The following is a 24594-nucleotide window of genomic DNA, read 5'->3' as shown; positions in this document are numbered from 1 at the left end:
TCAAGCTCATAAGGAAAGTGTTTACTGAGGTCACAGATTGTGGATGAGCAAAGATTTCTACATGACTGGACTGCTTTTTACAATTGCAGGAGTCACCCCCTGCTGGCCATTAAAAAGAATACAGGTTTAAGGCACTTCTGCATTAGCTCACAATTTAGACCCTGCAGCTACACCCACCTTTTATACACAGACAAGGATTCTAACCAGTTCCTGACACAAGAATAATGCCACCATGGCTCGGTGGCATCATTTCAGTCCAATACTTTTCAAACTGGTATTCTGACAAATCATCCAAGATTGAATCCAGCTAAATAGAGTCCATGTACCGAAAAGGGGTCCCAGGTCCTGCACCCAACATTCAGCACAAAACAGTATGGTGCTGCAGAAAGAGGGCAACAACAGTAAGACTCAACACCAACTGCCTTGTGTTTGTGCTGTGAAGCACTTTGTTTTCCACGAGCTCTCTCTCCACCACCAGACTCTTTACCAACACAACAGCAGATGAAACAAGAATTAGCACCGATTTTTTTGGCAGTCTTCTCACTTCCTGGCTGTGTCATAGTTGGCAACAAACCAATCACAGGTTTCCTTTAAAGCTGCAAGTGAAAAGAACCAGGCAAGTCAGTAACTGATGGAGTCTTTTGAAATTTCTACACTGTTAGCATCTAAATGTCAAGCTTTACATCAGCCGCACCTTGGTTGAAGGGGGTGAAAGTGAAGTCTGGCAGATACCGGCACAGCTTTGCATTGCTGGCCGTCTTTTTGAACTGTCCATCTGCTTTACTGGTGTCAAACTGAATGTCACGGGTAAAGGAAACAATGAGACAACAAGAAGCAATGTTGGGGTTTTCTCTATAGTAGTCTACAGTCTTTACTTTACAACATAAAGCGCTTTGAGGCGACTGCTGTTGTGATTTAGCGCTATATAAATAAAACTGAACTGAATTTAACGTTAATCTTCCAAATCCACTGTCAAAAACAAATAACTTGCATTACTGAAAGGATACCACGACTTCTCCTTTAAAGCCCAATGCATCAACAACAGCTTCTGCTGCTTCTTTGATGGACACTTCATCTTCCTCACCAACTGGAAGCAACAGATGTAGCATTATAAGAACACTTATCCTTAAACTGCCATCATCATTGAATAGTCAAAGAGTCATAGAGTCTATGAGGACTCACCAGAGAGAATGATTGGCTCAACTTCTGGATACTCCCTCAGGACCCAGAGGAAAAGACGAGCCAGGTCCAAAGAGTAGATGAACTGTCTTCTAGGTGTGCCAGAGCCCCAGACCACCAAGGGTTTCCCCCCCTCTGAACAGTACAACATGTAGATGAAGTCACATGTCCATTTACACCACCAAAAACTTGTAAATGCTTAAAGAGAAATGCTGGAATGACAATGGGGTTAGGGACTTAAAAATCCACAACTTACTTTGAGCAATGTATGCTTTATGTATAAGACCTGGTAGCACATGACCATCTTCGATGCTAAAGTTGTCATGAGGACCAAACACATTAGTGGGAATCACAGCTGTATAGCAACGCCCATGCTGCTGTAAATACGCTCTGTGAAGCACACACAGGAAAAAAATGTCATGAGGCTGAAAGTTTTAAATGCATTTCCTGAAAAATAGGCAGAGGCATTATGCGAGGGTGACACATAACAGTATTGGAGAATTCTCAAACACTAATATGTCCTGTGAAACTATACACATGCTAAACAGAAGTATAACTAAAAACTGTTGGGATTATGTTGGTCAGCCGCAAGATCGTGATTGTTTTACCCCTTTGAAACACCCTGCATTTGTTGATCTTTTAAGACAACAGCTTCCTTGCTGGACTTCTTGAAAATAATTAGAACTGTTCTAAACCAGTCTGCCAGGGAGGGATTTGAGAGCTGAGAGAAAGCACAATGCGGTAGAGGATAGAAATGACACATAGAAGACATAACGTACCTGTTGTGGACATCAATCATCCTCTTTGCATAGGCGTAGCCAAAGTTGGACTCATGAGGTGGACCGTTGTGGATCTGTAGTAAAGAGAAGCGCATGTGAGCTGCTCTTTTCCAAATGTGCTGATGCACAGAAAGAGCAGGGAGGTATATTCACCATGGTCTCGTCAATAGGATAGGTCGTCTTATCAGGAAAGATGCAGGTGGACAAGCAGGAAACAACCTTGACCACGCCCGCTTCATGCGCTGCCTGCAGCACATTGTCATTGATGTAAATGTTGTTCCTCTGGAAAGTAAATAAAACAGGATGAGCATCAAAAACATGAATCTAGATAGTCTACGATCATAGCATTTCTATTAAATGAGTTAATTAGATGAACAGGTTCCTCATACCCAGAAGTCCAGGTTATATTTCATGTTCTTGAAAAGCCCTCCAACCATAGCAGCCAGGTGGATGACGTGCGTAGGCCGGTGTTTCTCAAACACTGCCCGGGTCTGGTCCATATTCCTGAGGAGAGGCCACCAGCAGGTTAATAGTATCAAAACATGTGACAGCATTTTATCTTGAAGCGGAGCAACTCTCACATGAGGTTGGCATCTTTGGAGGACAGGAATATCCATTCCTCCCCCTCCTTGGCTCCTCCTTCTTTCACCACATGCTGTATGGCCCTGCCCACCAACCCGGATGCACCTGTCACCAACACCCTCATGGGATCGCTCATGTTTATCTAGGTAGTGGAACATGAACAATTCAGCACAGGACTAATCACAGGGAAACTCTGATTTAGATACAAGCTATAAACATCGTCAAACTTTCTAAAGCTAACAGGTTTATCTGTGTTTTCATGCAGTAACGTTTGCTATTTGTTAGATGCTTCCTGATTTTTATCTGAGGTGATCTGACCCGTACAAAACGAGCAGATTTTGTACATATATAGTTGCATATGTGCCACGTACACCGCACACGACCATTCAGACAAGCTAACCTTATTAGCTGTTAGGTGGCGGTAATCGCCGTCATCGTTCCTTGGAACTCGACAAAGTAAAAAACTGATTACCTCGCAAGTTTACTTTTCTTCCTAAACGCGAGATATCAGTGCTAGAAATCCTCGTTAACTCAGAGTTAAACAAATAAGCTAGCATTAAAAAAAAAAACCTCTTTTACCTGTTTGAAAGCTGAGAACAGAACAGAGAAGCCGGTTTCTTCTCTTCGTCGCCTCTTCCTTCTTCTTCTAAATTTAATTGGCGGTTGTCAAAGAACTGAATGGTGCATTACCGCCACCAACTGGTGTGGAATGTGACTGGAACGTCGCTCAAAAGAAAAAAAAAAAACCCTCAATTCCCCCTAAGCCATTTATTCTCTTTTAAAAACTGAAGTAAGGTCTGATAGCGTTTACTTCTAGAGTCCTTTTGCAGTATACCAATAACATCTAGTTTCATTTTTACGTTACTCAGGTTTTAGGTCAGTTGTCTTCTCTCCATCTGAGCTGCTGCATCTTCTTCTTCTATCTTTTTATGACGGTTGGCAAACCACTTCAGGTACATTACCGCCACCTTCTGGACGGAGATTCTTTTCCGTAGGCTGTCCATTCACCATCCTTCCCTCCAGCGACCCTAGAGGCTTCTTGCTGGTTCACTTTTATCTCTTCCAGGTGTATGCATTCTGTCTCTTCAGCTACTTTTCTCTTCTTTACACAACTACCGCTTTCCCACACTGTCAATCTCAATACTGACGTTACTGTAGACCAGTCATCTTCTTGCCTGCCTTTTTCGAGCAAATCAGCCTCCGTGTTGCACTCTTGTGAAACCCACCTCCTTACCATCTTCACCTTGGACATCTCAGTGGGAGCTTTATTCAAAGCCGAAGTCGTCATCTTCAAAACCACCAGCATCTAGACCAAGGGCGTAGATTTGGTTTTGGCATTGGTGGGGACGGATGATTCAACCACCGAACTCTGCCCTGTTTCTTTTTTTTTCCCTTTTTGTTTTTGCTTCTTAATAAAAAGAGGAGAAATATACTTGCCTGCATATGCTATTCTACATGCTTTTAAACCATTTAAAATCACAATTCATAGTTTTATATGTGAATTCTATAATGTTAAATTAATATTAAACAAATGACTGACTAAGTATTTTAGGCTTTAGTTTACTTCAGTCATATTCCATATAAATCAGGTATCATACAAAAATAAAAATAGCTTCAAATACAGTCATGACAATAAAAGAATATGACTTTAAGGACTTAACATCATTACTTCAGTTATAGTACACCAACATCTGTTATATTTTGGCACTAAGGGAACACTGAATGACTACCCATAAAACTACTCATCTAAGATTACCACAAAGTAAAAGATCTCTCAGCAAAATTATGCAACAGTTTAGGCGCACTATTGCCCCGATCAAATCAGTGAGCTGAGATTTTCTATTCTAAACATGAACTAATGTTACAGCAACAGACATGGGCTACTGGTGTCCCACACAACAACTGTTTGTAGGGTGAGTGCATTTTTGTGCAAACTGCACTACAAGGTGGATATTTGCAAAATCATGACTACCTCATGACATTTTGTCTCAAAAATTAACCCTATGAATATGTCAGTGCCATTAGGATGAAATTATTGTGTCACCAACATTTCTATGTTAGACATATAATTTTAACAGCCTCTGTAAACTAATATCCTGGCTTGCTCAAAGCCGCCGTTTTCTCTGACAGTTTCAATCAAAATTAGAAATGCTACTCTGAGATAACTAACAGTGCTGCCTGTTGTGCAGTTAGTTTCCAAAACACGTTATTCGTGGCTACATACAATTTTAGACTGATGTGGGCCAAAGCCTAGCATAGTCTGTAACGTTATTATGACGGACACATCTACAGTGATGAGAGCAGCTACTAGATTTTTATCCGATCTTGGATTCTAGCTGCTCACTTTTCATTGCTGTTGTAATAGCTACAGTTTAGTATACTGTAACAAACAAGGGCTTCCCTGAAAAATGTGTTGCTCTAACCCCTATATATACCTTTCAGTATTGCTGGGGCCCTTCCAGAGCATACTGCCAGTTCATAGATGCACCATCATACCATCAGAGCTGCAGACTCTTGATAATAAGTTGGAGTTTCCTCTTTAGTCTGGAGGACACAGTATCTATGTTCTCTAAAGCTGGTGGAACTTGTGATTTTATACAAGTACCATCTATTTTGTAAAAGAACATTTTGTTTTTAATAAAAGAGACACGTGTGTCTGATTAAGTAATAAAATGTTCCAGAGAAAAATACAGTTTTATAAATAGCAAAACATCACAACACAAAACTCCATTTACTTTATTTCATAGATGTATTTATTTGAATTGCAACATCATCTTCCTCTGCTGCTTCTGTCTACTGAGGAGATGAGAATCTGCCAAAGAACAGGACGGATTTGGTCTCGTTGTGTCTGATGAAGAAGAGGAAGGGGTGATCTGCTGTGAAGTATCTGGTCCATCCAGAACTAAGATTCCTGGACACAACACCTGTGGCTGCAGCGGCCTGTGTGCCCTCCTCGTTCACCTCCACAAAGACCTTGTGGGCCACCGTAGACAGGAAGAGCCCCCCTTCACCGTTCATGCCAGACAGGTCAGCGCTTCCTGCACAGAACACGTCCTTCATACCCAGTTTAGTCAGAGGTTCATTCAGCTCGTAGTCTTCCTCCAGCTTGAACTTTGGCAGGTCAACAAGAACTTCTAAATCAACTTCCATGTTTTTCCTGTCGGTCCATTCATTCAGCCTCTCCTGTGTTAGCTCCTTCTCCAGCTGGAACACAGTTAATACATTTTGTCATATTTCTTTTGCTCATATTTAAATTCATTTTATACATGAAATCAGAAGCAGTCTGTTAAATGATCAAAATTAAACATTTTACAGTTTCCTGTATTCAGACTTTGTGTCCAGAATTTGTAACCTTCAGTTAAATTTCTACCTGTTTGATTTTAAAGGGCATCTCTTTGGTGTTTGGCTCTTTAAACGGGTTCTTCCAGTTGCCCTTGAAGTAGACAGCATTGACCAGAGCCAGTCTGGTATCTGCGTTTACTGTTCCTGGCTTCAGAAGGTCTTTTATCTTATCTGAAAGGAAATACAGAAACAACAATATTTCATTATAATTCACAGAGGATGCTAAAATGATTCCCTGCTGTTCAGGCTGTGGAAGATGCACATTCTCACTTTCTGTCTGCTGCTCGACCCAGCTGTTGATCTCTGCTCTGCACGCCTCTGGAGCTCCGATGAAGTCCACAGTCTTCAGGTCTGCCTGGTAGTACTTCTGTGTGGCTTCAAGGAAGTCCTGCAGAGAGCAGACATCTGTTTATTAATCCAGTCTTTGTAATGAAGAACTTTATGAAGAGAATCATTGATGTGGACACTCACTGGGAGGAAGTGGGCAGTGTTTTCTCCATAAAGACGGTTGGCTAGTTTCAGGATGTAGGATGCAGACGGTGAGTTGATGTCAGCGTTCAGTTTCTGGCAGTCTGCATGGACGCCTTCACCTGAGCTGAATGAGAGGGCCTGTGTGGCATTGAAGACAAAGACTGAAAGGATGTGACACTGAGCCTGAGCGACCCTAATGTAACAATTTATGGTCCAAAGGTAGAAACTGGACAACTTTATTCTTTCAGCATCAGGTTTAATAATAACCTTTAACATACTGTCAGTCTCACTGAACATCATGCTCTCAGTAACTATACTGCTTGTGCGTTTTATGGACTTTCATGCCATTTATATAACACATTCCATCCTCATATGGTAGACACAAATTTCTGATGTCCCACTGGAAACATCTTGGGGTTCAGTGTTTTGGATACATAGAAAATTAAGCTTTTCAAAGATGTTAAATGAAACCCCAAAATTTATTTATTTATAAATCTACCGAGGACAAGAATTATTAGTTTATTAGTTAGTTTACTATTCAGCCAGCCAGCACGCTTGTAGCAAAAAATTTATTATATATATATATATATATATATATATATATATATAATATATATTATATATATATATTATTATATATATTATATATAATATAAATATTAAAAACACCAGCACGCCTGCGGCGTTTATCTTAGCTCGGTCTCTAGGCTGGAGCTGAGTCTGCGCAGTATATAGTGTTCCAGGACTGCGCTCTTCTGACGAGATCTCCGATGTTATCCGGGATCATGTGAGCCATACGTATCGGATCCCGCACCTGTGCTCGATTACACGGACACGTTACCTTCACCTCCACATATCTCGAGCTTTCTCTGAGCCCTGTATTCTACCAACTTCTCGTGTCTTTTCATAAATATAATGCTGTCTTCAACCGATACACGATCACACGGCCCTCTCCTGTTTGTCTGCCACACTATGTCCGGTAGTTAAACCCCATTTTTCTCTGTATCTGAGTCCACAGGATCTAGCTCGTCATTCCATCCACCTGACGATCTCCCTTTTCAACTAGGACAGGTTTATCGGCAAGATGTACTGTCACTATGCGGCCTGTTATGTTCCAAGCCGTGCGCTAGCATCTTGCACATCATGCTCTGCTGGCGGATTCTCTGGGGATCTACAGCTGCACTGGGGCTTGCTGGTGGATTGACCCGCATGGATCTGGTGCTCGAGTTGTTCTTGTGGCATGATAGTGACTCTGTGCTGTCTTCAGTCCAGCTTTGTCGAGCACTGTGGATTCTGATCACACCTGTCCTTATTGCCGGTGTACATCCGTGCAGAGGGCCTTCTCATGATGGTTCAGCTCGTCTCCATCCTGTATACCTCCTTATACCTTCATATATAATATATGTAAGACAAATCACCAATAAAATATTTTCTGTATAGAAAAACCAACAGGCCACTGCTGTTTTAAACTGTAACGAGGGCTTGAAGTTGCACAATCATGCTCGCCGATCAACTGACAGCTGGTGCAGGGAACAAGTGACAGTGAGCTGACCTGGCGATCTGAGCTGCAGGTCTCGTTTAGCTCCAGGTAGCCATGCCAGGGCTGAGCTGATGCTAGAAGAGAGAAAGTTAACTTAAGTGACAGTAAACAATAGGTTAAGAGAAAATGCAGTATTGTTTATGCGGTGCCCTGTAGTGCCAGATGCAAATAAGGTTTTATTTCTATTGGTCACAGTGTTGCTAAGATCCTGACTTACTTTCTGTTTGTCAGCTTTCCACACTTATGATTAGCTGTGACAGCCAGAAGACCTCCCATGTCAGCTTTAGTGACAACTGAAAAGAAAAAAAACAAACATTTGGGGCTTGTGAAAAATTGTAATACCCCTTCATAAAACCCAGTGGTTTCACACCGGGCTTGAGAAATCCAACGCTTCCTTGTTTTTTAAAATCTAAACTAAACTTTGATGCACTGATCTATTGATGCAAGCCGAAAGACGATGGCCGTAATCTAGGAACTGACTTAAAAAATGATCTCTGACTTCATTAACACTGAGACTGATAAATGGACTCTGGTCAGGACGCGCTTTAATGATCCTTAAAATAACCTTTGACAAGAAACCTTTATGTGGATCTGGTTCAGGCTGACCCAATGAGACCATTTAAGGTGATTTTCAGTAGAAAATACATCGAGTTCAGATTCTGAATTTCAGACATTGTACCTTTCAAAACATGGAGGCATCATTTAATGACTGAATTTCAACCTGTGACCACATTTTAACATGAACTGCTTAGAAAACAGACTGTCTGCAGTTTTGCCTTAAAGTCATGTCAGGTTCACAGTCACATCATCCCCAACATCCCAGCTGTGGCAGACATTTTTTTTTTAATAAGGACAAATGATTGATCATTGATCAGTTTTATATATGTTTGATTGAAACAGATTGCTACAGTAAATGTTAGCAGTACAGGAACCTAACTGACAGCCTGACACCTGCATTATTATACAAAGTATTAGCATTAGAAAGATGGGGAGCACAGATTTTATATTCTGACCAGGTCATAGATCAATGATGTAATCGCCATTTCCATCCCTAAATATAGACGAATGAATGATCGTAAAAGTGCTCATGTTAATTACAAAAAACCCCACATCATCTAACTGGGATTTTAGCATTTTTAAAACAAACTTTTGCAGTTTCATTTACTCCAGTATGTCCTCTGATGGTGACTTTATGAATGAAGAAATGAACGTGGATGTCAGTCAGTCATTTTAGGTGCAGCAAGAGGGAAGAGAAAGAAACTCAGAGCAGGTTAAGTTCACAGAGTTTACCGATTGACTGACTCAAAGTTTAAGTTAACCGTCTTTCTGGAACAGAAAAGCCAGAATTTTCCTCATCTCAGAGTTAAAAAATTCAGTTGTTAGTAAACCTGATTCCCAGAATAGGGACCATGTCTACGAAAAGGTAAAAATGTTACAAATACTTACGCTGCTTAAAAATAACTGGCTGCTTCACTAGTTTTAGACTGAACTGTAAACTGATCTTCACCATAACTGCTTACTTCAATGCAAAATGATTCACACTGAGAACTTAAATGATAGAACAATAAACAAGATGGAAAAAAACCTCCACAATACCTGAAAGCGTCCCAGATTCCTTGAGGATGGTGCACTAACTTTGACGTTTGCAGGAAGGACATTTCCTACAAAGAGAACATTTATTAAATACTAATGTGTCCTTCATTCCAGTCCTCCTCACTTCTTCAGTTCTCTCTACACTCACCGGATAAGATGCCTTTGGCGATGCCAAACGCCATGTTCCCTGCACCGATAAAGCCAATCTTAAGCTGAGAGTCCATCTCAGGGTCCATTTTGATCTGAAACCAAAGCAGGCAGCAGGTTACAGCAGGAACATCGAGATAACATGATGCCAGTGATTAAAAATCACCATGATGACGCATTTTCCACTGTAACAAGGGTTTCACACGTTGTTGTTTGAAGATATTAAACTGTGTACATTTTACAGACCAAAAATAAATAAACTCAGGGAATGAATCCAGACAAGAATCAACACTAAAAACGTCACCACTCCAAAGACAATCAATTTGTGTTCAGATCTTTGTGTCCATGCATATGAGAAACCCGATTACTATGAGAAATCAGGTTAAAGCAAAAAAACAAAACAAACTCACACATATATGATAAATCCTAGTTGACAGGTGGTCAGTAATCAGATTCCCCTCCCTCCTCCAGTAAAATGCTGCCACAGCCTGGTTTCCCTGTCATAGGTCATTATGAAACGGCATCCTTTACCCAGTTCTGGGTTTGCAGGACAAAAAAAGGCTTAAGTACAGAAACCAGTCAGTGTGCACATCCGATTTCTCTCGTGTTTGGACTGCAGCCTGTATCACTGTATGTGGTCAATGAGCAACTGAATATTGTTGGTTTGACTGAACGTAGAAACACGTGACTCACACTCAACTGCCAGTCTCCCAATTAAACAAAGACAGTCAATAGAAACGCACATGAAAATATGAATAAACCCCACTAAAGATGCAGTGGAAAAAATAACAGTGGTGTTTGGACACATGTTGCAGAGACAATAATTTAAGTGTTTGTTGGGGTACACCTGGATTAATATAGAATTAAAATTGTTGCGTTTTTGTTGATCGATATTATAGTGTTGTTATTAGTGTTGTACATGTTTCTACACAACATCATACCTACTAATTCAGGAATCTGAATTACCCTTGTAATGGAAACACTTTAATAGGAAGCAGTGTATTTTTGTCCAATATGTAAAAATGTAAATTTGACTATGTTGATACTGAAAGCTTTTCCTATGTTTTGTTTGGAAAATGATTCGAGACCGTTACTTACCTGACAGAATATTAGAAACACCTTATTTCAGTAACTGAGAGAGTCACTCTGACATTACAGTCTTAATGAATATAGAACTGATTGCCAGACAGGTATACTGTATTTAAATTTAAAAAAGTGAGCTACACCTAATATCAGTGTATACTGTAATCCAGATGTATTAAAAAACAAGCAGACTATGACATCATGTAGCATGATCTACTGACTATTATGGCATATTTGGGCCATTTTAAGTTTAATTATGGAGCCAGAGAAAGGGTGTGTTTTCTTGCAAATTTAGTTGTAGTCTGATTTTTTCATAACAAACATACAAGTTCAATATTGGAGTGCATCTGTTTTTGATTTTTTGTAAATCTTTTTCTTCCCATTTTAAATTTGACACTTTAATATTTGAATCTACAGTAATGTGCAAACATCTTGAGTCACCCATCAATACTTTATCTTTTGCTTCCACCCTGCATGTGTGATGCTTTGGGCTCTTCGGTTTCATCAGAAATTGTCTCTGTGGAAGACGGTTTGCCATTGTTAAGGAAGGGAAATCAGGAGGCTGAGGTATGCAAATTAAACAAGAACTAGGTTGAAAATCAGACGCTCGGGTCTTATGAACTGATGAATCTAAATGTGAAATTTTTGGTTCAAATGATGTCCAGAGGAGGTCAGGAAAGAGGTACAAGAGTTAGTGTCTACAGCTATCGGTAAAACATGTGGAGGTTCTGTCATGGTTTAGGGCTGCATTTCAGCCAGTGGCGTTTTTGATCTTGCCAAAACTGCCATAATACCATCAGATTTTGATCCACCATGCAATACTATCAAAAAACCTGACTGGCAACGGCATCATTTTTCAACAGGTCAAAAGCCCAGACACATGGCCAATGCAGTAAAAGCATAACTGGACAATGGAACATAAAAAAAATAAATAAATAAATAAAAAAAAGACAATGGGGCGTGATCAAATGTCCAATCTTTTTGACTGGACAACTATAAAGTAACACAGTGACACAAACACGATAGCGTGAACAAAACCGGGTAACGCTGGCGGTAGGACATTTATTCACCTGATTTGTGTTTCAGATTTGCTGATATCCGGCGTTTTGGCAACCGCAAACAGAAGTTAAATTTAAACCGTGGATGCACCCAGAGCATACACAGAGCCAACCAGCTGACTCTAGCTCCACTGTTGGTTCGTTTGGTTTTTACTTCACTGTCGCTGCTGTTCCAGGTGGGCGGCGCCGCTCAGCATCCTCTGCGAAACATTCCGCGCATACCGGTTTTTTTCCCGCCGTGTCCAGGACGTTTCAACCGTGAAATAAATGAAACGCACCTTTTTAAAGAACGTCTGCCATTCCATTGGTTGTGGCCTCGTCGTGACGAGAAGATTTAAACGGGTTGAAGAAAGTTAGTGTCTGTCATTTGAATCAGCTGTGTGAGGGGGACGGGGGCGAGTGTTTTACCTTGTCAAGGACCTCCTTGAACAACAGGTATTTGTTTACAAATTATTCTATTTTATGCATTTAATAGGGCGTTTTTATTTTAACTGTTCATACATTTCGCAAAATATGATAGCTAATTTTTTGTTATTTTTTAATGACTGCAGTATTTTAAAATCGGGGAAAACAACTTAACATTTTACAGTAAGCTAATTAGCTTCGTTTCCGTCCCGTTTAAGTCATGCAAAAGTGATTATTTGTTAATTAAATGATGTTACTGCAAGTATTCAGCAGAGCGCTGCAGCAGTGGGCATGCCTGGGCAAGCCTCGGTAGGATCTTCATTCAATCAGAGAAATAAATGGTAGTTGTTATTTCCACATTGTCTAATGCATCCAATGCAGCAGAAACACTTTATAGTCATATACAGAATGCTAAATGCTAAACATCGTCACAATATTCGTTTAAATATGCACAGATCATCAACAATGTTGAAACCACCTGGCTAATGTTTTGTAGCTGACGGTCTCACCACCAGAACAGCTCTGACCAGTCCGGACATTTCCATAAATGCCTGAGTGGAATGAGCTCTGGGCAGTTTGGTGCTCGGGTCATTGCCTTGGGCTCTTTGCTAAAGCTGTCCCTGAGCAGGTTTTGCCCTGTGGTTTAGGCACGTTATCAAGGGGTGTTACGATACGACCACCTAACATCCACAGGATTTAAGTTGGTTAAACATTTTTAGTTCTTCTCTCCACTGGTCAATAGTTTCGATGCGTTGGCTGATTTGCTCTGTTGCTTTTTGTACACGGCTCAACAACAAAAAAGAAAATTAAAGCAACACATCAGATCTGAGGGTTAAAAAAAAATCATGCTGCATATCTACACTGATATGAAAATGATCACCTTACAGAGGGCTGAATTCAAAGACATATTGAAAATCAAAGTAAAAAAATGATGCAGCAGGCTAGTTCACTTTGTGGAAATTTTAATTGCAGCTAGTCATAATGGTACTTAGTAATTTGTATGGACCCCTGCCTGCCCCCTGCCCAATGTGCTTGTAAGCATGCCTGACAAGGTCCGGGCATGGTGATGGTATCCTGAGGGAATCTCCTCCCAGATCCGGACAGTCTAAGATGCAACCTGCTGGTGTTCAATTAGTTGAAACATAATGTTCTACAGGTGTTCTACTGGATTAAGGTAAGGAAAGCATGGGGGGCCAGTCAGTAATATCAACTCTGTCCTCCTCCAGGAACTACCGTCATACTCTCGCTACATGAGGCCAGGCAATGTTGTGCAGCAGAGAACATCAGTGGTGGGCCTGCTAATTCTGGTATTCTCTGGCAAATGCCAGTCAGGCTCCATGGTGTGGGCAGTGAGCACAGTGTAGTGTGGTTGCAGGGATTATGAGAAATGTATTTCCCATGTTTGATGATTTGCATGTGCATCTTGTCATGTTCTGATCCAGACATGGGTCACCTCATCCACTACCTGCACCTCCTGCTGGCCTGTCAGTGTCTCGCGGTCAACGGGCTGTTTGAGTGGCTGAGGCTGACAGAGGCACCTCGAGCAGCAGCGCCTCTTCAACCAGCTGCAGTGGCTCCAGCACATCTTGCCAAAGATGCTCAGTTTGAGATGGCAACTGCAGATGAGAAGTTTTTAGCTGAGGCAAAGCAGATGGAGCTCAGCCCATTGGACAGCTGTCATTACAGGGTATGTGGGCCTTGAAAATGTGTATTTAATCCAACGGACAAATAAAATGTTTTTGAACAATATTAGGTTTGAGTTTGGAGAAGGCTGGGCAACAGTGTTATTAAGTGTCTTTCATATAAAATTCTCATGGCACAGTTTTCAATACATTGTTTAAACAGAGGAATCATGTTTCTCTGGTTTGTCTCCTCCTGTAGGTGATCGCTCGGCTAAAGTCGAGCTGTGACAGCCTCTCAGAAGAAAAGCTCGCAAAGCTCGGAGTGGAACTGTTTAACTGCCAGGCAGAGATTGAGGGGCGCCAGACGTACCTATGCACAGAGGAGATGGTAAAAATACGATCTTGTAGTACTTGTCAGAAATGGCTTTAAAAATATAATGAAAAAATATATAATGTTGTGTGCTAATCTCAATTTTATGTGTTAGACCATCAAAGAGTGCACAGCAGACATGGATTCAGATACATGGAATGCTTACCACATAGTGAGCAACCGAGCGCGCTCCGTTTGTTATGCAACTCGACAGCAGCTTTTCCGGCGCAGAGCAGAGCACACAGTCAATGCACTCATCTCCACAGCCACCAGCCAGCTAGATGCAATGAAGGACCTGAAGGTAAGGCTGGGTTTAAAAAAATAAAATAAAATAAAATAATTTTTATTTTGCAAATCAGTGGTTTCTTGGATTCATGGATCATTTTCAAACAGGAGGGCCAGGTAGAGTTGAAAGAACTGACTACAGCATCACTGGACAAGCTGCTTGAAGGCCACAGTGTTCTGCAGGCTCAACAGGGGAAGCTCCACGAGGGCCAGGAGCAGATGACGAGTTCACTGAGGGACAACCTGGAGCGTCTGGGTCAGGAAAAAGCTCTCATCGCCTCTGGACAGGAGTTGGTAGCTCAGCTCATTCAGGGAATTACACAAAGAATGGGTGAGAATTTTACATTTTTCTGTATTTTTATTCTATTCTGTTAAAATTGACTTTGGGCGCGACTGCAAATCCGACATAAAGGCTCTTTTCATGTGCTAACAGTCAAATTGCAGCAGTTTGTAAATGGGTTTACTACTGACCATGGATAAAAGAAACTGTTTGTCAAAGTACTCGAAAATGACCTGATACAGTTCGATGTGCTGAATGACTTCTGGAAGTTTTAACTTTCCCCTTTTAAATAAGATAAAATATTGAACTGCAATTCTCTTTAAGAAAACTCTGTAAACACACCTGATGCCACATCATGTAGCATGGATTTTATTCTTTCTGTCCACCTTATTATTTTTTATTTTAGAGAATGTGAGCGAGCATCTTCAAATCCAGGGCTCTGAGGTGCAGGACAGCTACAAGGCGATTGTCAAGGACCTGGCAGATGTAAGACACCAAGCTCAGGACATCTATCAGAAAATTGGTAAATGGCTGAAATCATTTGTAGTTTATAAAACTATCCCCCCCAAGCAATGTGCTTACATATCTTTTTGTATGTGGCTGAGTAGACCACAGTATGATAGAGTTTCTGCAGTATCAGGATCAGACCTCCCAGTACTACACTGACCTGATGAACAAGTTGGAGCGCATGAACAGCACCCTGGGAGGCATGCTGCACTACCTCGATAAGATGCAGAGCCGCATAGAGGACAGGCTTCACATGATCCAGGGCTACCTCGGATGGGCAGGTGAGACACGGCAGCCATAGGGCACACTCCCTTTTTATAGGGTCTTTTCCTGCTACAGAGAAGTTGGATAATTGACTGTCAGCAGGACATATTTAGAAATTAATTCTTTACATTCTCTTTGACTAAAAAAAAAAGGTTTCTGTATGACTTAAGAATTCTTTTTCTTGTGCTTTTTGCTTGAACAGGTTTAAGTCTGACAGCTATATGGACGTGCATCACACACACAGGCTACTTTGTACTGTGTGCAGTCCTGCTGACATTCCTGCACTGTCCTGGTTTCTCTCGAGCCATGCTGCTGCTAACTGTGCCTCTGAATGCAGTTGCTGAAGTCAACCAGCAGCCAGCGCTGGATCTCACCAGCCTCAGCCTGCTGCTGCTCACTCTGTCTCTGGGTATAAACATAAAGTCACTTATGAGGAAAATACATTAGCTGCAGTTTTCTGAAGCATTTGTCACAGTGTGAATTTTGTTTCTGCAGGTCACTGGTTTGTGAATCAGCTGTGGGCATGCTTCAAGATCACGAAAAAGCTGACCAGTCCACTGCTACTCAGCTCGTGCACCATTGTGGAACCGCAGAAGCAGCCTTGCAACTCTTATCCATCATCATCTACACCACAGAAGTGAGTATGTTGCACACTAGAACTGCAACTTGCGTATTGGTCTTTGAAAATGTTCAATTTAACGGACTTCACTGAATGTTAAGGCCATCACCATCTTGGTGTTTTGAAACTGGACATGGAAGAGGGGTGACGTCTGCTTGCTGATGGACACTGGTTGCAGCTATCAATTATAATATAGAGCAGGGGTCCCCAATCCCAATCCACGAGGGCTGGTGTCCCTGCAGGTTTTAGATCTCACCCTGGGTCAACACACCTGAATCACATGATTAGTTCATTACCAAGAACTTCAAGACATGTTGAGAAGGTAATTTATCCATTTAAATCAGCTGTGATGGATCAAGGACACATCTAAAACCTGCAGGGACACCGGCCCTCATGGACTGGGATTGGGGACCCCTGATATAGAGACAGTAATTTATTAAATGAGAACAATGTTGTAGATGTTAAACTTAGCTAATGATTTAATCCGACTCAATCAGAAACTCTTGAGTTCACTGGTCAGTGCTCAAACTGGTAACTGATGATTTGTTCGAGTAAAAAATGAATTTTGAACTCTACACGGTCAGTAAGAGCTTCAGGCAGTAGAACATGTATTATTGTCTACACCAAATTAACAATGATTCCTTTTGCATCTATTGGACCTATTTTCTATCCTTTTGTGCTCAGAGATGAAAAAGATGACATCATTGAGGAAGACGACCTATTGAATCCGGACAGCTTTTTATCAGGTGGGAAACACATGCTGAACCTTTTTACAGTGAATCCTGTTCAAGAGCAGTGCTCTTTCTATAAATTCAGCTTCTCAGTTTTGCTGTCAAACATGTTTGTGTTCAGGTGAACTTGGCATATCAGCTGTGTCTCCACCTCAGAGGAAGCTTACGCCAGAGTCGAGGCTTATGGCAGTAATTGGTAAACCAAATCACTCCACTCCCAGGTTTATACCAAAGCCACTTTCTTTAGCGGTAAGCAAACTGAGTTAATGCTTTCAGAAATGCAAAAACTGTATTCTCAGTGCATCACTAGTGGCAAGCAAGACAAATATTGTTTAATTGAAATCTGTTTTAGGCTCTTTGTTACGATATACCCCTGAGTAACCTGGAAGGTGTTTTTGATTCAGTCACTGACTCGTCTGATTTAGGGAATGATTCACGAAGTGCAAGACCCACTCCATCGTTAGTCAGCAACAGGTCAGTAGCTCCAGTTACATGCACATATTTTATTTATTTATTTTTTTCTGTTTGAAGAGCTAAATTGTTTATATGGACTGTGATTTAATGTACTTTGGTGTGTGGGTGTGTGTGTGTGTGTGTGTGTGTGTGTGTGTGTGTGTGTAACCCTGACATTTGAAATGAGCATGTCATGTTAGGGATTCTAGCTGCCAGTTCATTGCTATGTTACTGATACCAGTTTTCACTGAAATCATACAGAAATAGAAGTAAGAGTCTCCAAGAGCTTTTGGCCTATAGGAGTTGTTTCAATGTATACTGACCTCATTATTTGAAACTGTGGAATTAATAATTACCCTCCAATATAACCTCATTATAATGAGTAAAGGGGAAATATGAATTGTTAAAGGGCATCTTTCTGTTTTTCTGCCTTCAGCTCAGTGTCAGGCCGTCAGCTGTGCAATGGCCTCACAAAAAGAGGAAAAGTCTGTAAGAAGAGAGCCGTGCCAGGACAGGAGTACTGCAGAGTCCACGAAGGGGGGCACTCCTCGTATGTCCAGTTTTAACAGGCTCAGCCGTCTTTGTTGTCTGTAAAAACTGTATACAGTAATGAAATATTGTTTTTACTAAGTTCTGTCTGCACTGCAGACAGCAGTAAGATTGCTGAATGAAAATTACATCTGTAGATATTTTAAATGTTTTTAGACGTTTATTTAGCTTTCGTGTTTAATAAAAATGAAAACTTATCAAAATTAGCTTTGTCAGAGTATGTGCATGTACACACAAGGAACTGGGCTCAGTTTTTTCTTAATTCCATGCTCTTTATTGCTTTCAATGTACCTAAGAGAACATGGAAACAGACAGTAGCAATGTGCCACAGATGAACATGTATAGCCTATTCATAGTGGTGGGTAACTGGTTCTATATATAGATGGAGGGAGAGAGTTATGTGAATTTGTATAGTATATTTTTTTTCTCATTTCTTTTCTAAATGTACTTGTATATTGTTCACATGTTGAAATAAATTACCTATCAATCAATCAATTTGAGTATGTGTAATATAGGTATAACCAAAGAGTATTTACTGCATGGTTTGTTTCAGTAAAAGCTGTGGTGGACGTTTTAGTAGAGACAACATGTAAGCAATGGCCTGTGAAAAGCTGTTCTGTAGCACCTACCAAAGGGAGGAACTGGAAGAGGTTGTATCCTGGGTGTGAGTGTTTCCTAATTCTGAATTTGTACAAATCGTTTCTTGCAGACCTGACTTGTCCACTGTAGTCTGTTCTCGTCCTCTTTGGTTTGATTAATACACTGATGGTCATGCAGTAAACAGACTGGATTACTGCAGAGTAGAAATGGACCAATAGCTCCTGAGCTGGTGCAGGAGGTCCATCCTCTTCTGGGCCTCTTTGATAATTTTGTATTAGGTGGCAACAGACTGGATCCCTGAAACCTGAAGGAGCATGTTCAGCTGTTTAACCCCTCATTGGTATGCAGACTCATCACCAACCTTCACAAGTCTCATGATCACCATGCCATCTGCAAACCTCACGTTTTTAAATAGGCTGGTGTTTTGAGGTGCAGTCGTTTGTGTATGAGGATCTGCATTCCTCAAGGGCCGATGTCCTGCAGGTTTTAGATAGCACCCTGGTTCAACAAACCCGAATCAAATATTAGTTCATTACCTCTGGAGAACTTCAAGACATGTTGAGGAGGTAATTTAGCCATTTAAATCAGCTGTGTTGGATCAAGGACATCTAAAACCTGCAGGACACTGGCCCTTGAGGCCTGAAGGTTCCCCAACCCTGATCTATACACTTCTGTATACATCAGGGTTCTGTGTCTGTTATAAAGTGAAGCATGAGTAGTGCTGTCCAGCAGAACTGAATCCTTGTTTTGTTTTTATGGCATATGAACATATAGAGAAATAAAAATCTCAATCTGTGACATGTCTTTCATTTCAAGGGTAGGACACTTGAGACACATTGCAAATATAAAATATTTATTTTGCTCTGATTAGTTTAAAAAAAACAAAAACAAAACACTAGCCCACATAATGCTCAATTATATAAGCTGGATCAATCAAATCCCAAACCCTTCAATAACAAACTAAGTCAAAACAATTCTGATTTCTGAATGTTATGTTGTGCCAGCACCTGGATTACAAGAGTGAAGCAGCCCATTTCCTATGGGCTCAAAATGTGGTCATAAATATTTTGTACTTGTAAATCAGGATTTGTATGTGTTTAAAAAAAATAAAGATTTGTGTGCGTAAAAAGAATTTGTATGTGTAAAAAAGATTTGTGCGTGCATAAAAAAAAATTTGTGTGTGGACTTAGCCAAAAAACCCCCCTGCAAGTTACAAGTATGAATTTTGACCCTATTTTTCTTCCTTTCATCTGATTGGTCAATGTCATGTCAATCACAAATGTAACAATCCAATCAGAGAACAGATGGGTTTGGCTGTCAGAAGGGCGCTTTTTTTGAACTGCAGGTCTTTGAAGGGAATAAATGCCCTTTTACATGCCAACCCAGCGTTTTCCTTCATCACCACGAAGGAAAACAGTCTGTGGTCGTCCAAGTTTGGTGATTTTTGTGTCACAGGTCTACGTGTTTAATACAGGGACTTCAACAGCCTTTTCAACAGCACTGCGGACCGCGGGGTGGGGGTGGGTAGTGTTTTGGAAATGACACTTCATCACAAAGCTTTCTTCGGTTTGAATTAGCATACATGTTTTTATTGAGCATTTGAAGAACTAGCAAAAAAAAAAAAAACTCTTGTAGAGGACATAAAGTCAGAGATAGAAAAGACAAGGAGCAGGTGCATCTAGTACAGGTAGAGCAGCTGCAAAAACCCACAGAGCCCAGCAGCCAGCGTAACAAATTCTGGATCCTTTGCTTTTAGTTAGCAGTTAGCATTAGCAGCGTATCCTGCATCCGATGTGAAAGGACTTTTATGCTGCGCACTGTGACTCACAGCAATGGTCCTGGGTCAGCCCTGACTTTGTGTTAAACTAATCGTAAAGTAATAATGTTATTTCTAACCACTGATATACCACAACTTTTTCCTTTCAACAGCTACTGAAAGTTAGGGGACCTAGCTGCTATTGGATATTTATATAGCGATCCTCCAGCTTCAAACGGTATCACCCTTCAAGGACCTGCAGTTCAAAAAAGCGCCCCTCTGACAGCCTAACCCATCTGTTCTCTGATTGGATTGTTACATGTGTGATTGACATGACATTGACCAATCAGAAAAATAGGGTCAAAAATCCGTACTTGTAACTTGCAGGGGTTTTTTTTCTAAGTCCACACACAAATCTTTTTTACACACACAAATCTTTTTTACGCACACACAAATCTTTTTTACACATACAAATCTTTTTTACACACACACAAATCTTTTTTACGCACACACAAATTCTTTTTACACATACAAATCTTTTTTACACATACAAATCTTTTTTACGCACACACAAATCTTTTTTACACATACAAATCTTTTTTACGCACACACAAATTCTTTTTACACATACAAATCTTTTTTACGCACACACAAATCTTTTTTACACATACAAATCTTTTTTACAAGTACAAAATATTTATGACCACATTTTGAGCCCATACCACAGAAAGCTATTTTCCAGCGAAAGAATATGGAGAATAAATGTCCTGGTAAGTAATATTAAGTTTGTTGAGTTTAGTAAACTTCGGTGAAATTAGAATACCAAGGAAAAAATAACACTTAAAGAATTATTGCAACCGCCGAATATTTCAGTAGGCTACTGGGGGGAGCTAGCATAAGAGTTATTAGTTATAAGATATAATCCAAGTCGTAACATTGCTGTGTGGAGCTGCAGATTTGGTTGCAGGTTAATACTGGCAGTGTCGCCATGCCAGCTGACTGCATTTCATCATCAGCCAGTGTTGTTCTTTATACATCAATATTACCAAAGTTTGTGCCATGTTCAATGTAGGGATGTGCAGTTCTGGTCCTCCTGGTTTCAGATGTTTCCATACTTCAACACAGCTGATTTAAAGAATCATTTACAGACTTGTGCACAACTAGGTGTTTGGGGATTATTTGGTGACAGGTGACAGATCAGTGGAGGCACGGGGTCTGTTGGCACAAATTGACCTCACATTTATTGGCAATTTATCCACATTTAGAAAAATTCTAGGGGAAATTAAGTTGCTTTCTGATGTACTTCAGTCTCCATCTCTTGATCTAGCAAAGGCTGTAGACCTAATTCATGCACTTCAAGACACCTTGGACCAATATAGAAGTGAATCCTGTTTTGATGAGCTGTGGCAAGACGCAATGGATATTGCAGAACAGTGTACTGTTGCCTCTGAGACAGTTAAGAGAAGGATGCAGAGAGAGAGCCTCAGGCTAAAGGGTTATTTTGTAGATTCTCCAATCGGGCAACACAGGTGTAAGGAGGATGACAAGGACAAGTTTAAGAGGGAAGTATTTTACCCCATTCTTAACCATGTACATGCAGAGATGGAGAAGCGCTTCAACAAGACCAATTGTGATATTATGCGGGGTATACAGGCACTAAACCCCAAGAGTAAGAGCTTTTTGTCAGAGGAAATAGTTGTAAGCTTGGCTGGTCTGTATGACTGTGATATTGAAGACCTCAAACATGAGCTGTATCAAGCTAGAAAGGTTGTTCAAAGGAGAGCAGGGTGTGGGAATGAACTCTCCAGTATTTTGGGGTTTACTACCTTCCTAGAGCCTTACAAAGAGGTGTTTCATCAGCTTTTTCATTTATGTCGAATAGCTTTAGCTTTACCTGTCAGCAGTGCTACTTGTGAACGTAGCTTTTCAGTGCTAAAGCTTAGAAAAAATCATCTACGAACAAATATGACTGATGAGAGGCTTAGCAATATTGGAGTTTTGAGTATTGAGAGGAAAAGGGCAAGATCATTAAGCCTGGATGACTTTGTAACACGTTTTGCCACCCGTCACCGTAACAGGCGGATCTACCTATTCTAAGTCATTGATAATATTTAATGAAGCATAGAGTAGGTACTTGAGTAAATGTTCTCTTTCAAAGTGCTGCTGTTCACAAATGTTTTTGTACTTCTTGTCTTCTTAACATGTAACAGAGTCTTATTAAAAGTTCAGTATATTTTAATAAGTTTAAATAAGTTTTGCATTGCATTGGCTAATTTGCCAATTGTATGTTAAAAATGTTTCTAGTTTAATGTTCAAAAATGTTTTAGCCCAAAACATATGTGCACTATATGTCAGTAAAAATACTTGTCCTTGAATGCTGAATAAACTGACAAAGCACTGATTGTATCTCTTGTACTTTATCAACACAGTATCTAAACACTTTTCACTGTAGTGGTGAAAATCTCATTCTAATAAAAGTTAAAAGCGCATCCAGTTATTAGGTTTATAGGATTATTGAATTATGGTTAACGGTTGGTAGAATTTTTGTTTAACATTATCTGCCAATTACATCTGCCACCCTTCTCCAAATCTGTGCCCCTACCTGGCCACCCCAAAAAAGATTTTCTAGACACGCCACTGCGTTCACCCTACCCAGGATATGGTTTCAACACTACTTCTTAGCCAACAGGCTGTTAAAATTCAATATTAAATTTTAACAGCGTTCGACTGCCATGATAAAACAAAATCCATAAATCCATAAATAACAAAGTCAAATAATGCCATATTTTATACAACAATCAATAAACCAATAACCAAACAAATCATAACATATTATAGTCATCTTATAATGAATTTCATTCAAAATACTATTATACAAAAACATTCTCATGGGTCCCATCAAAGCTAATAAACATTATCCAAAATTAATCAATTAACACATTTAATCACAGGTGTTGCGCAACAAGTTCAATAATCTAAAGGGAGTTCAACTCAATTCAAAAGTCTCATAGGCCGTTTTGACATTTAATCAGAAAAGTAACAAAAAACATCCAAAACGGACAAAACTACAAAAATAAAATCACTCGCTCAACTCTTGATACGTTAATTCAACATTCGACCATAGTGAAATAAACAAAAACAACAATATTCAATAAATCAAACCAGTAATTGCACTTACTGTCACTAGCCTAGCATTAGCTTACCGGCGTTTTAGAATGCGCGACCGCGGCTCCGTATTTTCATTAATTGTGACAAAACAAAACAAACAAATAACTCACCGTTGAGTCGATTGAGAGAGGGTGTAAAGGTGAATGAATCGGCCGGGTTATTGCACGCTGTCAACTGGTATGTAGTCTGTAATTTGTCAATATCTGACAAGAACGCCAACCAGGGCTGTATCCCAATTCAGGGTCTGCAGCCTTAAAGTACGCAGCCTTAACGGTCCACCAGGGCCGCATACGCAAAGACCGCTAAGGCCGGAAGTGCGAGGCTTGTGAAATGGGACGGTCTAGCCTCCGTCTGCCCAGGTTGCCTAGCAACCATGACATTAACAGCTGGAAACGTTTCATACAGCTTTGTTTGACAGAAATGAAGGAAAAATCTTTTGTTCATTTGTTTGTTTGTTTCTACATGAGCTTTGATTTGATAAGCATCTGAGGCTGAGACCAAGGGACTGTGAAATCATGATTATTGGGCATCACTTCTGTACTGAACAGTCATTTAAGATTAACTAGTAAATAAAAATTAGCTAATGTTGTTCATGAGACTAAAGTCATCTCCCTTTGGTAATGTACATATAATATGGCCAATATTAAAGTTATAATTTCAATCATTATTACAACAGTGAATGAACTCTGTTTCAAATACTGAGCTTCAGTAAAGATTCAAGCTGCATTTATTTATATTATTTATATTTCCTGTCACCTTAAATCTTCACTCAAAGACAGGTTTCTGTCTTGTGGGGTCAGATGGTACCATGGTTACACTCCCCCCCCCCTCAATCCCATGGACGTCCTTGTACATGGACTAGGCTGGCAGTGAATGACTGGTTGGCTGAGGTGTGAAGGCATCGTATCCTCTTCTTCATCGTCTTGAAGAGCGAAGGAGAAGACAGAACTTAACTCATGCAGAAAGGTCTGAACGCTCTTTAACAGAGGCTTACCAGGCTTGATGTACTGCAGCCGATCAGGAGGATTCCTGGTGCAGGTTGAGTGCCTTAAGGGCGGTTCTGCCTCAGGACTCAGAGGCTCTGATTCAGTAGGTGAGTGTTGTGACAAGTTATTACTGGATGGTTCTGGAATAACTGGATCAGAAGATAGACTTTCTTCATCATGAGAGGTTTCTGCAAGCTCAACTGGCTCAAAGCCAGCTTCCAAGGT

At 40.4% G+C, this 24594-nt stretch overlaps 3 protein-coding genes across 11 annotated transcripts; 1 reads left to right on the top strand and 2 right to left on the bottom strand.

The window, feature by feature from the left end:
• LOC113009808 (GDP-L-fucose synthase) lies at positions 1-3550 on the bottom strand. 2 transcript variants are annotated; one of them, XM_026148381.1, is made up of 10 exons: positions 3120-3550; positions 2540-2682; positions 2348-2462; positions 2112-2240; positions 1959-2032; positions 1436-1569; positions 1183-1314; positions 1008-1087; positions 695-794; positions 1-596 (listed from the first exon to the last, which is right to left on the bottom strand). In XM_026148381.1, exons 2-10 carry the CDS (start codon positions 2674-2676, stop codon positions 541-543), a joined length of 957 nt encoding a protein of 318 aa, XP_026004166.1. In that variant the 5' UTR covers positions 2677-2682; positions 3120-3550; the 3' UTR covers positions 1-540. The 2 variants fall into 2 exon arrangements, with proteins under 2 accessions (XP_026004166.1, XP_026004167.1); XM_026148382.1 differs by lacking the exon at positions 3120-3550 and adding an exon at positions 2941-3104.
• A 1752-nt stretch (positions 3551-5302) lies between these two features.
• On the bottom strand, positions 5303-12047 carry LOC113009807 (leukocyte elastase inhibitor-like). Of its 2 annotated transcripts, none has more exons than XM_026148379.1 (7): positions 11787-12047; positions 9635-9728; positions 9490-9554; positions 6354-6491; positions 6153-6270; positions 5911-6053; positions 5303-5744 (listed from the first exon to the last, which is right to left on the bottom strand). In XM_026148379.1, the coding sequence occupies exons 2-7, from the start codon at positions 9720-9722 to the stop codon at positions 5334-5336; spliced, it is 963 nt and encodes a 320-aa protein (XP_026004164.1). In that variant the 5' UTR covers positions 9723-9728; positions 11787-12047; the 3' UTR covers positions 5303-5333. The 2 variants fall into 2 exon arrangements, with proteins under 2 accessions (XP_026004164.1, XP_026004165.1); XM_026148380.1 differs by lacking the exon at positions 11787-12047 and adding an exon at positions 10044-10820.
• Positions 12048-12134: 87 nt separating this feature from the next.
• LOC113009804 (protein brambleberry-like) lies at positions 12135-18062 on the top strand. Of its 7 annotated transcripts, none has more exons than XM_026148363.1 (13): positions 12135-12209; positions 13622-13866; positions 14061-14189; positions 14287-14472; positions 14565-14787; positions 15143-15259; positions 15345-15524; positions 15710-15916; positions 16003-16144; positions 16811-16872; positions 16979-17106; positions 17210-17331; positions 17747-18062. In XM_026148363.1, exons 2-13 carry the CDS (start codon positions 13624-13626, stop codon positions 17874-17876), a joined length of 1869 nt encoding a protein of 622 aa, XP_026004148.1. In that variant the 5' UTR covers positions 12135-12209; positions 13622-13623; the 3' UTR covers positions 17877-18062. The 7 variants fall into 7 exon arrangements, with proteins under 7 accessions (XP_026004148.1, XP_026004149.1, XP_026004151.1 ...); XM_026148364.1 differs by lacking the exon at positions 12135-12209 and adding an exon at positions 13447-13468; XM_026148366.1 differs by lacking the exon at positions 12135-12209 and adding an exon at positions 13462-13519 and having other exon boundaries at positions 16003-16102.
• Positions 18063-24594: the final 6532 nt, after the last annotated feature.

This window comes from Astatotilapia calliptera, chromosome 17, assembly GCF_900246225.1.
Source record: "Astatotilapia calliptera chromosome 17, fAstCal1.2, whole genome shotgun sequence".
In the NCBI taxonomy this organism is placed as follows: domain Eukaryota; kingdom Metazoa; phylum Chordata; class Actinopteri; order Cichliformes; family Cichlidae; genus Astatotilapia; species Astatotilapia calliptera.
Note: the sequence above shows the minus strand (reverse complement) of the source record. Positions and strands in the feature narration are given on the sequence as shown.